The sequence below is a fragment of the Pan troglodytes genome, chromosome 18, assembly GCF_028858775.2.
Source record: "Pan troglodytes isolate AG18354 chromosome 18, NHGRI_mPanTro3-v2.0_pri, whole genome shotgun sequence".
Lineage (NCBI taxonomy): Eukaryota > Metazoa > Chordata > Mammalia > Primates > Hominidae > Pan > Pan troglodytes.
In genome coordinates this window covers 10,314,790-10,328,137 of record NC_072416.2, presented here as the reverse complement: position 1 = coordinate 10,328,137, position 13,348 = coordinate 10,314,790, and the positions used below count along the sequence as shown (strand labels likewise).

Here is a 13,348-nt window from a genome sequence, read left to right as displayed (position 1 = left end):
GTGGGTGTTTGAGAATTTAGCATCTAGAGATATTTTCATAAAAAATAATTAAGGGTTGCAGCTGAACCACATTACAATTGATACTTTGTGAATCTTCAGTGCAGAATTTAATAACATTAGGCCTTTTCCTTTGTAGAATGATCTTGAGTATTTCAAGATTGTCATCATTTTTATTAGTCTTATTGACCCTCTCTACTTTCCTAATCCAGTGTCAAAGTGTGTTGAAGATAACAGCTTACATGAAACACATTTTGCATCTTGGCAACTGATTACTCTGTAAATGTATAATTTATGTATTGAGAACCTTGTCTTGACAATTGTCTGGATTTCTCTGAAGGCCCCCTACAGCCTTGAGAACTTGTTATGGCTGCTTATAAGAAAATAATACCTGCATAGAACCAGATAGCAGATCTCAACTCCATCTTGCCAAAGAGCCATTTGTTACAAGTGTATGCATGGGGTTTTCAAAATGCAGCTTTTAGGGTTCAGGGATTTATTCTGCTTTATTATATTGCAAGAATTCTGTAGCTACAATTAGCTAACAGCACGTCTCGTGAGAAATGGAATGGAACTGCAGAGAAAGCACACCACAGCAAACTGAGGTAGGAACTACATCACAACAGGCCAGGTAGGAGGACCAGAGGCTGCTGACACTTCCCATTCAGGAGTCAAATACATCGCCTGCTTACCTGTCTGACCCAGCATGCCCCAGCCACACATGCAAATTGTTATCATTGTTTTATTCGTGAAACATATTTTTAAAATAAAGGACTCATTACCAAAATAAGCACCCTCAATGACATTTGTGCATGCAGAGCATCTGAACATTCACATTTATGTCCTCAGAAAACAGAGCCAAGGAGTTGCATTCAATATGAAAACACACACTTTCCTTTTCAAGGCAACCATACAAAAGTAGCTACGGCTTGCTGTTTCAGGAACCAACTCATCTGTTCAGCCTGGGTGATAGAAACCCCTGATTTCCGCCCCACCCCCGCAACCTGCCCATCCATTCTGACTTCTGCATTCCTCAAACACACTGTATTCCTTCCACTGCCTGCCTTAACATGTGGTGTACATTACAAATAAAAGTTGGCTTATGTTTGTAGGATTGGACACCGGGCATTGCTAGAAAGAATGAATCTCCTTGTGAATGCCAGGGACACTCTCCCTCTCCTTTATTTAGAATTGTAATAATGCAATGGAGGGAATGATTTATTGGGTATAAGACCTTGTAAAAAGGAAAGGGGCTTGAAATTGAAGTAAACCTTGTAGGATCATGGTCTGTTTTTCTTCCTATGAGTTAGATGAAACCGCGGTCTTATGTAGAAGACCATAAGAAGGTTGTACGGTGTGTGTGTGTGTGTGTGTTTATGTGTATGTGAGCAAGGTGTGTTGTCACAGAAATTAAGAGATGTAAAAAACTACACAAAGACCAAGGCTATCATTTTCTTTGTGTCTCAGCAGAGAGAGTAGTTTAGAATGGGCTGAAGCATTTGCCCTCTCTCTATGGGGACTTGAGTTCACGTTCACCATGGGACCTAACTTTTGGGGTGCTACCTCCCCCAGCAGTCATGCAGTTTCACCAAGACCATACAAGAATCTCCTCTCCCATCAACTAAGTTAATTTACAAGTAGTTGTCAAGCACAAGAAGGATGACCCTTACCTGTCACTGTAGGCAGCGGCAGTGGCAGGGGTAGGCTGGGCGTAGCGGTATGCAGCATAACCACCCTAAAACACAAGGAGAAATGTGACTCAGGAATGCAGCGGAGCCCAATGCAGGGATGCCCAGTGGCAAGACCACACCAGAGCAGCAGTTACCCAAATCTACTGAGCTAAAGTTGAGGTTAATGAAAGCTTAGTATCAAAGCGAAAATACAAAAACACCCTGGAGAAACAAGGGGTGGAATACTAACCCCAGCTGGATGTTAAAGGTTAGCGGTCATAAGCACATCCCAAAAGAAGAGCCTAGAGGCCCTTGGAAGAAAATGTACCTAAATGTTAATGGCGATTGTCTTGGGGTGGAGAGGATTATGGGGAATTACTGAAACACTCTTTATACTTTGCTGAACTTTCCAGATTTTCAAAATTGGTTCTGCTTTACCTTTATCAGATATTAACTTAAATTTTATTCAAACAGTTCTTATTTTCTTATAAAGTGAATGCTTTCCTGTCTTTTATATTTATTAAATCACCCTTTGATTGAAAGTTTATTAGTAATCTCTTACCTATCTGGTTGTTTAACCACTAATGTTATTGAAGAATGTCTTTAGCTGCCTAAATGTTACACAATTATTACAAAAATGACTGAACATTTCTTTTTGGCCAAAGATATCACATGGTTATGTATCATGCTGCTTCAGACGGAGAATTTGTTTGGTGTGGAAAATATGATAGTCTTCTAATTTGTAAATAAAATCATTAACAGAAAAAATCTGAAAAGAAAAAATAATTAACATTTAGTTGTATGTACCAGTAATTGCAATTGTTCAATTAAGCAAAGAGGACGAGCAAATAGGCATATTCAAAAGGAACTGTGTTCAGTGGAGCGTTGATGATCAAACTGTGAATATAACAGAGCTTCTTGCTCAGTGGACCACAATGATACATCAACCAGTGTACAATGAACTCAGCACAGTTAAACAGGATCCAGTGTCCACTGATAACACAGGACCATTCAGGTTCTAATTAGAACACACAGTCCCATAATCCTCTGAGGTAAGTGTTCTCACCATCACCATAAAGGGGCAACTCAGGACAAAGTAGTGCGTGAGAAGGTATACAACAGCAGAATCATGAGAGGGAGAGGTAGGTTCATGGCATTTGGCTTCATGAAACTAAATACGATAAGACATAGATGAAGCAGGGAAGCTACAAAAAGCCTCTTTCAAGATGTAGGTACACGGGTCTCAATTTCTTTCTGCCTCTTTCCTACACAGTTAACTTTCAGAGTAAATATGCTATCATTTGCACATCAATTCAAAGAAACGAGTTTATCTTTTAAAGTTTATTCTTTGGATCAGTCCTGGAGAAGACACATCCAAAACATCCTGCCACACAATCACCAATAATTTAGAACCAGTTTTTTTGTTTGTTTGTTTCCCTTAAAGAGGTAATGGAAGTTAACCACAACAAAAAGAGATCTTAGCCAGATGCCACCTGGTGTTCCAAATACTATGTTCTCCAATTAGGAATGGGGAACTCATTAAATGTGCTGAGGAGTTATAAAACCAAAGCAGTTATAACAGCACTGAGTTCAACAGAGTGATGGACTAAAGAGAAATTGGGTCACCAGGTTTATGGAGCCATTTTTCTATATAGCTTGTTCATCTTCTTGGCTTTCATAAAGTTCACAGAAAGATACAGGTGTGCAGGTACATACATTAAACTTAATGAGGTAGGGAGGGGCTAGAACCAGCTAGCTGATTTCCAGGAGACATTAGCTGCAACAGGCTTAAAGTTTTGAGTGGAGAGAATGTGTGTGGTATGTATGTGTTTCTCTCTGGAACAAGAAAAAGTATTTGCAGCAATCAGATACCATGTGAATCATGATTTGGTGACTGAATTTGGTCCCACCAAAGATGTCTAGCAACATCCTATTTGCAAGCCTCTTGGTTTGAACTTTGCATATCCTCCACCTTCTGCCTTAGTTTCAGTCAATGGAAGAAGGCAGCAAGTCTGATAAATGGGAAGAATTGCTGCGGTGCAAACAACTAAATGAACCACACTGACTAGTAGGTTATATATAGTAGAAACATCAAATGCAGGTGTGTACACCTGGGATTCCTCTGCACAGCAAATGTGGTCATCTATGAAGGTCTCAAAATGACCTCTACTCTGTTTGCATATGACTTGGCCAGTTACAGAAAATGTGTGTTTCCAGACAAGACGGGCACAAGTCGTCAATGTTCTGACATTATTTATGACTTTATTATCTAGAAATTTGCTTGTGAGTATTCCTGATTCAAGGGTTAAGATCACAATTTCCTTAACTCTCCAGAGCCAGGGGAGAGATTTTAAACCTTGATCAGTGTTCTCATTGCTGTGCAGTAGACCACTTGGAGATGAATGTTCTATATCTGTGCTGTCCAACAGAGTAGCTACTTCTAGTAAATGACTATTGAACTCTTGAAAGGTAACTAGTGCAATGAACTGATTTTTAAATTTACTTTTCACTGAAATTTACTTTTCAGTTAATTTGAATTTAAATGTGAATAGCCACATGGGGACTGGTGGCCAAAGGATTGGACAATACCAGCCTAAATGATCCCTGAAACATGTAATAATTAGGGAAAAAGGGATTAGGGTGGTTTTATCTCTCCTCTATCTTTACTGCATAGTCTTCCTTTGCTATTTTTCTTCTGTATGCAATTCATACTAGGGAAATAAGAGTTGTGTATTAACTCAGTATATGTGTACATACACTGTAAAATATAAATTGCTTTACATACAAAAAATACAAATTGCTTTAATTTGCCTAACAGGTGACTTGAATCAATTTTATCGCTCTGTATTTTGCAGCTCACTGAGCATATCCAGAACTTCTTCAAGGTTCCATAGTGATGTCTGTAAAAGGAACACTCACTTTCAATTGCTGTCACCAGACCATGTTCATGTTGAACCTGGTCTTCCGAGATCATATGACAAAAACGTGTCATTGACAATTAAATTTTTCCCACCACCAAACCAAAGGAACGAGGCATGACAAACACAAAATAGTTCTACACTCCCATTCATGAAACATTTATTTCTTCGCAGGATGGGCAGCAAAATATAAATGTAACCTTATATAAAAATTTCAAATTGTCATTGTGCATCTTGTTGCCACCACCACCAAATGAGTGAGGCCACCAAAGTGATCCACTCATGTGGACTGAGAAGTTTCCTTTGTTAGCAAAACCTCTAGAGGTCCTTTGAGGTAGTTACCCATTAAGCACCTCAAATGATGCTCCAATAAAGCATTTTATTCTCTTATTACTACTAGAGATGGGGTCTCACTATGTTGCCTAGGCTGCTGTCAAACTCCTGGGATCAAGCGATCCTCCCAATTCAGCCTCCCAAAGTGCTGGGATTACAGGTGTAAGCCACTGTGCCTAGCTAATAAAGCAGTTTCAAAATTATGCTTGTGGGGTATTAATGGTGGCAAGGAAAGGAAAGCTTCCACAACCAAACTGGTTTGGCAGATGCTCAGTTAAATTAAACTGGTTACTCTGTTTGTGGAACTCCTTGGGACAATATTCATGAACATTGAGGGACCTCCAAGGCATCTCAGAGAATTTGAGGCTTAAATCAAAGTTTTCACTTTAGATCACTTTTGAAAATAAATGTTCTACTGGCCAAACAGTGAAATAGGGGAGGGGAAACCTGTGTGTGCTAGGGAGACGTGGGCGTCGGTAGGACTGTAACATGTACGTGTTACGCGTGCTTCCTTCAGCTGGAGTGCATAGGAAAGTAAATCAGCTTAACTAGGGGTAAAGGCTCCCTTTATGATGAAAATATGCAAGGGTCAAGTCTCACTTGGTGCAAAACAGGTGTGCTGGTATATATACATACAACTTAAATCTTATTTACTATATAATACTTATAAGAACATTTTAAAATGAAAAATTTATCTCCCTAATTTATCTATTTTTTTTTTTTTTTTTTTTTTTTTTTTTGAGATGGTGTCTTCTCTGTCACCCAGGCTGGAGTACAATGGCGCAATCTCGGCTCACTGCAATCTCTGTCTCCCAGGTTCAAGCGATTCTCCTGCCTCAGCCTCCCGAGTAGCTGGGACTGCAGGCATGTGCCACCGCGCCTGGCTAACTTGTATTTTTAGTAGAGATGCAGTTTTGATACGTAGGCCAGGTTGGTCTTGAACCCCTGGCCTCAAGCAATCTGCCTGCCTTAGGTCTCCAAAAGTACGGGGATTACAGGTGTGAGCCACCACACCTGGCCACATCCATCTATTTTTGAAGGGTGGCAGTTGGAGGTCCAGTTCTCTTGAAATGTGACAGTGAAAGTTCATCTCAGGAATTTTAACCATATTGCCCTTTACTAGGTCAAAGTACCCTTTCTCACATTCAGGTTTTAATTAAAACTCAATCAATTGTCATGGTTTACAAAAAGTACTTTCTTAATTCACTCATAATACTGAAGAAAAAAGGGAATTGCAGCGATAGGGAAAGTGATGTCCTAAAACTCTCACTGATCATCCTCAGTTTGACATTCATCTTATTTGACAGTTTCAATGTGGGTAATAGACCAAATTTGGAGACTCTAGGCCAGCCACATTCCTATGAATATGTTGACTTTTTTTCTTCCTACAAATTTGTTCAGTTGGTGGTTGCTTTAGCAGTGAGAAATAGGTTTAAAAGCTATAACAATAGGTGTGAAATAAATTTCTGATCAGCTCTACTAAGACCAGGGAGGGTTATGTTAGATGTCAGCTATGCTGGCCCTTAATGTTGCATATGAGATTCTTGATTTAACCCCATTCCAGTTCACTCTGGGAACCTACTAAAAAATTATCCAGACAATTGGTTCAATTAGAACCTTGAATTATTTTCATTGGATTTATACTGATTAAGTCCAGATAGATAGCTTTTAAACTAAAAAATTAACAGCCAAGCTAGACCACCATTTGACACACTCAGGATCTAACAAAGCTCATGGCTGAGGCCAGCTGACAGCAGTCAGTCATGGAAACAGCACCAATATTTGGAAGAAACTGCCACAACACAGTCAGTGGATATACCGATAGATACAGGGATAGCCACCTCACCTCTATTCTAGGAGATTTCATATTAAAACTGGAAAATTCAGTTAAGTCTTTCCTCCTATGTTAGAGAACTATTCCCCTCCCCAGAATTATCTTGTTAGTAAGGATTTCACAGCAAACCCACAATCATAGTGATGAGTTTCTCCACCAGTTGGGATTTCATACCTGCAGCAATTTATTGCCATACACAGGCTCTTGATACACTACTCTATAAGGAAACAGAAATGTAATGTTTTCAATGCAAAAATGAAATAAATAAAAGAGAATGCATAAGTCAGACAAATTCCAGAGCAATTCATTTACAAGTTTGCTTCTCTCCTACTTCAACAAGCCTTGGGACTGGCCCACCAAGCTGAAAGGGGCACCGGGCATCGACAAACATTTTTAGTTGCAAAACTCTGCAATGGAGAGTATCAAGGTGGAGATGGGGATCAAACCACTTTGTGTTATAACTTGTTTTATTTCTAAAGAAGAAAAAGATAATTTCATGGCTTCTTGCCTCTTAAAGCATATTCCAACAGTCCAAATTAACTATTTCACATTTATCTCTTTATCTCGTGATTGGAATTTTCTGGAATATCTAAGGATTTAAGATGAATGTCTTATTATTGAAGTAGTTAAGAAAACAGCAAAGTAGCAACCATAACTGCATAAATGCCTTTACTTGTTAAATTAATTTCAACTAACAGCGAAATTGCAGTTCATGAATTCATGAATTACATTGAAGCTACGATGGCTACTTTTAATACTTTCAGACTAGAGAACTGTGAGTATATATGAGTGTGTGTGCGTGTGTGTAAACTAGTGTTAATATACATATCAAAATGCTATCATTTCATACAAATCTAGCACTGGCAAGGAAGGTCTCTGTAGAATCCTTGTACGGACTAGGATGCAGTTTTTCGACGTAAGAGTCATTCATGGTCAAGATTAATCTTCCATGTGAGTGGTCACAGTTTGAAATAAAATTGTCCAATTCTAGGGCAGACACTGAGATGGCTGAACATTTGAAGAGACTGAGGGACGTACCCTATAAAGGCGTGTATATACTTTTTCCTACATAGCCTGCCTTTCCAGTTTAAATTTGCTTCCTTATGTTAAAAGTCTAAGCTTATGGAGCGATGCCTGATAACATTCTTGTTCCTCTCTCTCCTCCTTTCTCTCCTAGTTCACTGCTTATTTGAATATTTCCAGTACAAATATTATTCTCAGTGGTCTACCCACCCCATTATGCTCTTCTCTTCCTCTTCCTTTCCCATCTTTCACCGTAGTTTTCAAATTTTGCTCAACTAGGGCAATGACTTGAGTTTGTGGGCTCAGGGCTTAACCATTAAACCCAGTAGTCAAATCATGTGGGCTCAAGGCCCAGTGTCTGAAGATTTTTGGACAAATTATTTTCTTTTTTTCTGGAAAAAAAAAGTTTCCTGTTGGCCACACGTGGTGGCTGAGACCTGTAATCCTAGCACTTTGGGAGGCCAAGGCAGGTGGATCACTTGAGGTCGGAAGTTCGAGACCAGCCTGGCCAACATGGTGAAACCCCGTCTTTGCTAAGGATCCAAAAATTAATTAGCCAGGCGTCGTGGTGCATGCATGTAGTCTCAGCTATCTGGGAGGCTAAGGCAAAAGAATTGCTTGAACCTGGGAGGCAGAGGTTGCAGTGAGCTGAGATCATGCCACTGCACTCCACCCTGGGTGATACAGGGAGGCTCTGTCTCCAAAAAAAGTTTCTCTTCTGGAACAACAGAAAAATAGAGGTAAGATTCCTTGTTTCAAGGGCTGTGGTGAGGAGAGATGAGGTAATACAGGTAAAACACTCAACATCTTGTCTCTCCCATTGCAAACACAGCATTCGCCTGATTTCTTGGTGGACTGAGGTCTCCACTATGGTGACTGGGGACGGCAAGTCAAATGCCAATCCTCAGCCACCTCACACTGAAAGCAAGGTCTCAGGAAGAAAGACTAGGAGTTTTTATTTAAAGAATTCCTACTTTCCAGCTTTACATGTTCCCAAAGCTACTGACACATCTCATTCCTGAGTTTAAACATCAGTGAAATGAGGATACCTCTTTGTTTTAAAACATACGGGTGGCAGAGTGACAGGAATTCAGAAATAATTGTGTTTAGCCATGGTGTTAACCAGAAACTTGTTATACAGAATTTAGGAATGGTATAAAAATGCACTGGAATCTCAAGACATATTTGCTAGGCGGCCCTCATGGTTGCGTCTAATGTTAGGACGCTTAGGATGTTCTTAATAAAAAGGAAGAAGGTTAACATTTATACTCTATATCCTCTCACTCTTTCTCTCTGCTCTTACCATTGTCACACCCCACTATGTTATTCCAGTTTCTATCCATTTGTCAATTCTTTTTAACAGTTCATTATAATTTCTTTCTCTCCCTCTTTTCATTTGTAATATTAATAGTTATCTTTTGATCAAATGCTATACTTTTTGGTCTCTTTCTGAGAAGGTCAACCAACAAATGTCTTGGTTCAGTTAAGCAATGCTTGTTTTCCACTCCTTGGTCAACTTCTAGCCTCATAAAACCTATAGCTTCAGGGGTCAGTCATGGTGGGTCACACCTGTAATCCCAGCACTTTGGGAGGCCAAGGCAGGTGGATCTCTTGAAGTCAGGAGTTTGAGACCAGCCTGGCCAACATGGCGAAACCCTATCTCTACTAAAATACATGGATTAGCTGGGCATGGTGGCGAGTGCCTGTAATCCCAGTTACTCAGGAGGCTGAGGTTGAAGAGTCCCTTGAACCCTGGAAGCGGAGGTTGCAAGTGAGCTGAGATCGTGCTACTGTGCTCCAGCCTGGGCGACAGAGCGAGATTCCACCTCAAAAAAAATCTATAGCTTCACTTCCAAGTATGAGAGACTCTGTAGATCTAAGAAACTTAGTCCTTGCATTGCAACTGTTTGTATAAACTCTACCATTTAGTTTGCTTAACTTGATCCACTTTTTAATTAAAATGAATTTATTTAAAGGTGCACCACTAAGCAATAATAGTGAACATATCAAAAGATTTGATATGTTTCATTATGAAAATTAAATTCCTATCATCTTTTTATACAAAAGTGTGTGTGTGTGTGTGTGTGTGTGTGTGTGTGTGTGTTCTGTTCTCAGGTAGAAGGGACTCAGATAAAGATCATTCCTACCCTCCTTTCTCAGACAACCCCCACATCCCCTCCGAGGAGCAGCCAACCACACTGTGCCTGCACCTCTCCACTGTGGCTAGAGGCAGTGGGTTTCCTGCAGGGCTCAGCTCCTGAATAGGATGAAGGCTTTGTCTTTGCTCTCTGCCCAAATGAGCTGTCCTGGTTTTTTCCCTTTGTGTCTGGCTCACAGCATTTCATAACAAGTCTACTCCCTTTGGCAATTTCAAGATATCTGTGATCATCTGTCCCTCTCTGTTCAATCCTCTTTCCTCTGAAAACTTTCAGAAGGAGGTCATTTGAGAGAAGACGTTGTGGCTTGCCAGTTACAGGGATCACGCAGGTCTTTCAATGACTATGTGCTTTGGCAGAACTAAAAAATGCCCGAGGGCTCCAACCTCAGGTGGTAGGCATGGAAAGACCTTGAAGAACAAAGGACAGGGGAGGGGAGAGAGCAGGGCACCTAGAAAAGCCCAGTAGTTCTGACATGCAAGCTGTTGAGTTGTTGACCTGCTCTGATATACTGCCAGGATGGAGAACATTTTGAGCAGGAAGAATCTGACAGTATCCTCCTTTGTCTTCCTTAGCAGTGACCGAAGCTAGAAACTGACTACCCAATAAACTTAAAAAGAAGAGGTTTATGGCTTGGTGCAGTGGCTCACGTCTGTAATCCTAGCACTTTGGGAGACCGAGGCGGATGGATCACTTGAGGTCAGGAGTTCCAGACCACCGTGGCCAACATGGTGAAATCCTGTCTTTACTAAAAATACAAAAATTAGCCAGGGGTGGTGGTAGGCGCCTGTAATCCCAGCTACTCAGGAAGCTGAGGCAGGAGAATTGCTTCCAGGGGGCAGAGGTTGCAGACAGACAGCTGAGATTGCACTGCACTCCAGCCTGGGCGACACAGTGAGACTGTCTCAAAAAATATAATAATAACAAAAAGAGGTTTAAATCTATTAGAGGTATCTGATGTGTCTAACATATATCCCGGGGCCGCTGAGAATTGCCCTAAACCTATTTATTGTGTACTATTTTTAACGAGCTTGAAGGAGTAAGCCAAAATCTTTCTTTAAAGTAGAACCTCATATGACTTTCTAAGAATCTGTTTAACCATCATCTCTTTTAAAAACGAAGCTTGGGGATATTTCCACTCATCAGAACATGCTGGTATCTCAAGGGAGGTAGGGTAGTGGCTTTAAAAAGCACATTCAAGATTATGATATATTTCTAGCTAGGGTGAATCTTGTTCTGTATATTCTGTGGTGCAGAACATATTTATATTTCTTAAACTTATGGTCATCAAAGACCTCTTGTTCTGCTGCTGAGCTGGGCAGTGGCACAGGCTAGTTTCCTGCTGTCCAGTATACACACAGATGCACACCAGCAGCAATATGTTAAAGTCATCATCAGACAAAGCAAAATATTCAGGAAGGTCTACCAGATTCTTCCAGAGACTGTTAGAGACAGGACAGAAACATGTGCTGGGTAAACAAATCTCTAAATTCATATTGCAGGAACTTTTTCTGCCACCTGATTGCATATGTGATGCTTCCCCACTGAAAAATCTTATTGTCATTATAATATAAAGAGTGGGGAAAACGATAATTTCTGGCTGGGGGTCGTGGCCTGAAAAGTCAGAGAAAGGGCAGTTTTATGAACAAACATATCAGACAACTTAGGACTGGAAGAAACTCTGTCCTTGAAGCTCACCCTGATGCTTCCCGAGCTGCACTGCTGCACCCAGTGGGCTTGGCCCAAACATGATGAATGTGTGAGAGACAAAATCTCCTAAAGGAACTAGAAAAGCACAAAGGGACACTTCTGTGGTTTTCTTCCCTGAATAAATTTTCTTTTTCCTCTCTAGTCAAGTGGTTGGCATATTTCCTTCTTCTAACTTTGTTTTTTCTCTATTTGGATTACTCTGTGGATTTTCTGATGCAGCGATATGCCCCAATCGATACAGACACACACTCGCACTCACTTAAATGAGTCCCTTCTTTTTCCTTATTTGTGGGAGCTCCACAGACCCTGCCTTCAGGCAGCCTCTCCTTCCTGCTACTCAAGAATCTGAGGCCAAGAAGACACCAATTTGATACCTGCATAAGACACCACACATTAATGATTCAATAAATTATTGTCAGTTTGAAGAAACTGAGGCATGAAGAGGTGGACACTCACTAAATGATTGTGAAATACTTTTAACTAAACTCAGGAAAATCTGCATTTTTTTTTTTTCTTGGGTAGGTGTTGCTGGAGATAGTTTCCATTTTGGTGGATTTTTTAAAAAACCATTTCTCTATCCCTTGTCTATTCCCTTTCATTTCTAAAGCCCTAAATTCTGCGATGCCAACTACCATTCTGGCTCCTTCCATCTGCAATAATCTACCCATGGGCTGCATGGAGTCGAGAGCCAGGACTGGTGATTGGGTTTAGCAGGTGCCTGAGGATATGAATGGGCTTCAGACCCCTCAGCCCCAGCCTGCCTCATAATTTAAAATCTGAAAGTCTGAAAAAAGAGGACATGAGACAGAAAAGCTTAAGTTCCACCAAAAAGAAGAAAATTGATCACTGAGTGAATTAGGACATATGGGTTGTTCACTCATTTTATTATGGGGGAAAAAATACTAACCCACAGATTATAGTGAATATACTTGATGCAATAGTAGAACTCAACTAAGTCTATCATTGATGGAGATAAATACTGTATCTCAAAATTGTAATGATTTGAAATTCAAAAGGAATAAAATAATCAGTGCCTTATTCATCTTCTAGTACATGATATCAATTTCATCAGAAATATGATTTTTTTTTGCTATCTAGTCTGTAAAACAAATATAATCCCATTGACTGAGGTCTTTTGTAATAAAAATTGTGATTTAGGGAATATCTCCCAACACTGCCTACTTATTCAAAATTGTGTTTACTCCAAGTCATTTTCATATCATCAATGCTCATATCATAATGTCAGAGAAAAACTACCTCTAGATGAACATAGTTAAATTCTTGTTCTCATAATGAGAAATAGCCTACTCTTTTCTAAAAATAAACTTAAAATGTTACTATTTAGCAAGCAATTTTAAGTCAGGTAATTGGGTGAAATGGAATAAAAGGTTAAAGAAAATGGGGGCTCAATGTTTAATTTGACGTACATTTTAAGAGAATTAGGAGATGTTTAGGGCTAAACTTGTCCATGTCTAGAGAGAGAAACACTGTTCCTAAGGCTACTGTGATATTTTAGGGAAAACATCAAAAATATCAGCCATGAAAATATCTTTTAACCCTCTGCAGCTGGTGACTACAGCTGTTATCCTAAATATTATACTAAAAACAAAGAACATATTGAGAACTTGAGAGACAATTTCTTTGTGGGTGAAGTGGGGTCTTTAGTTGGCATGAAAGAAATGCCACCTTTTTGGGGGAATTGCATTC

General features: G+C 39.9%; 1 protein-coding gene across 45 annotated transcripts in view; it reads right to left on the bottom strand.

Moving 5' to 3' along the window:
* The window catches only part of RBFOX1 (RNA binding fox-1 homolog 1), a 2,477,231-nt gene that overhangs the window by 34,646 nt on the left and 2,429,237 nt on the right, over window positions 1-13,348 (bottom strand). For 40 of the 45 annotated variants that reach the window (XM_054668820.1, XM_054668821.1, XM_063796601.1 and 37 more), the window contains one exon: window positions 1,668-1,732. In XM_054668820.1, coding sequence (XP_054524795.1) covers window positions 1,668-1,732 — 65 coding nt within the window. Of the gene's footprint in view, window positions 1-1,667; window positions 1,733-6,926; window positions 6,970-13,348 lie in introns of all 45 variants that reach the window. The other 5 variants (XM_054668819.2, XM_054668825.2, XM_054668850.2 and 2 more) reach the window with 1 other exon arrangement.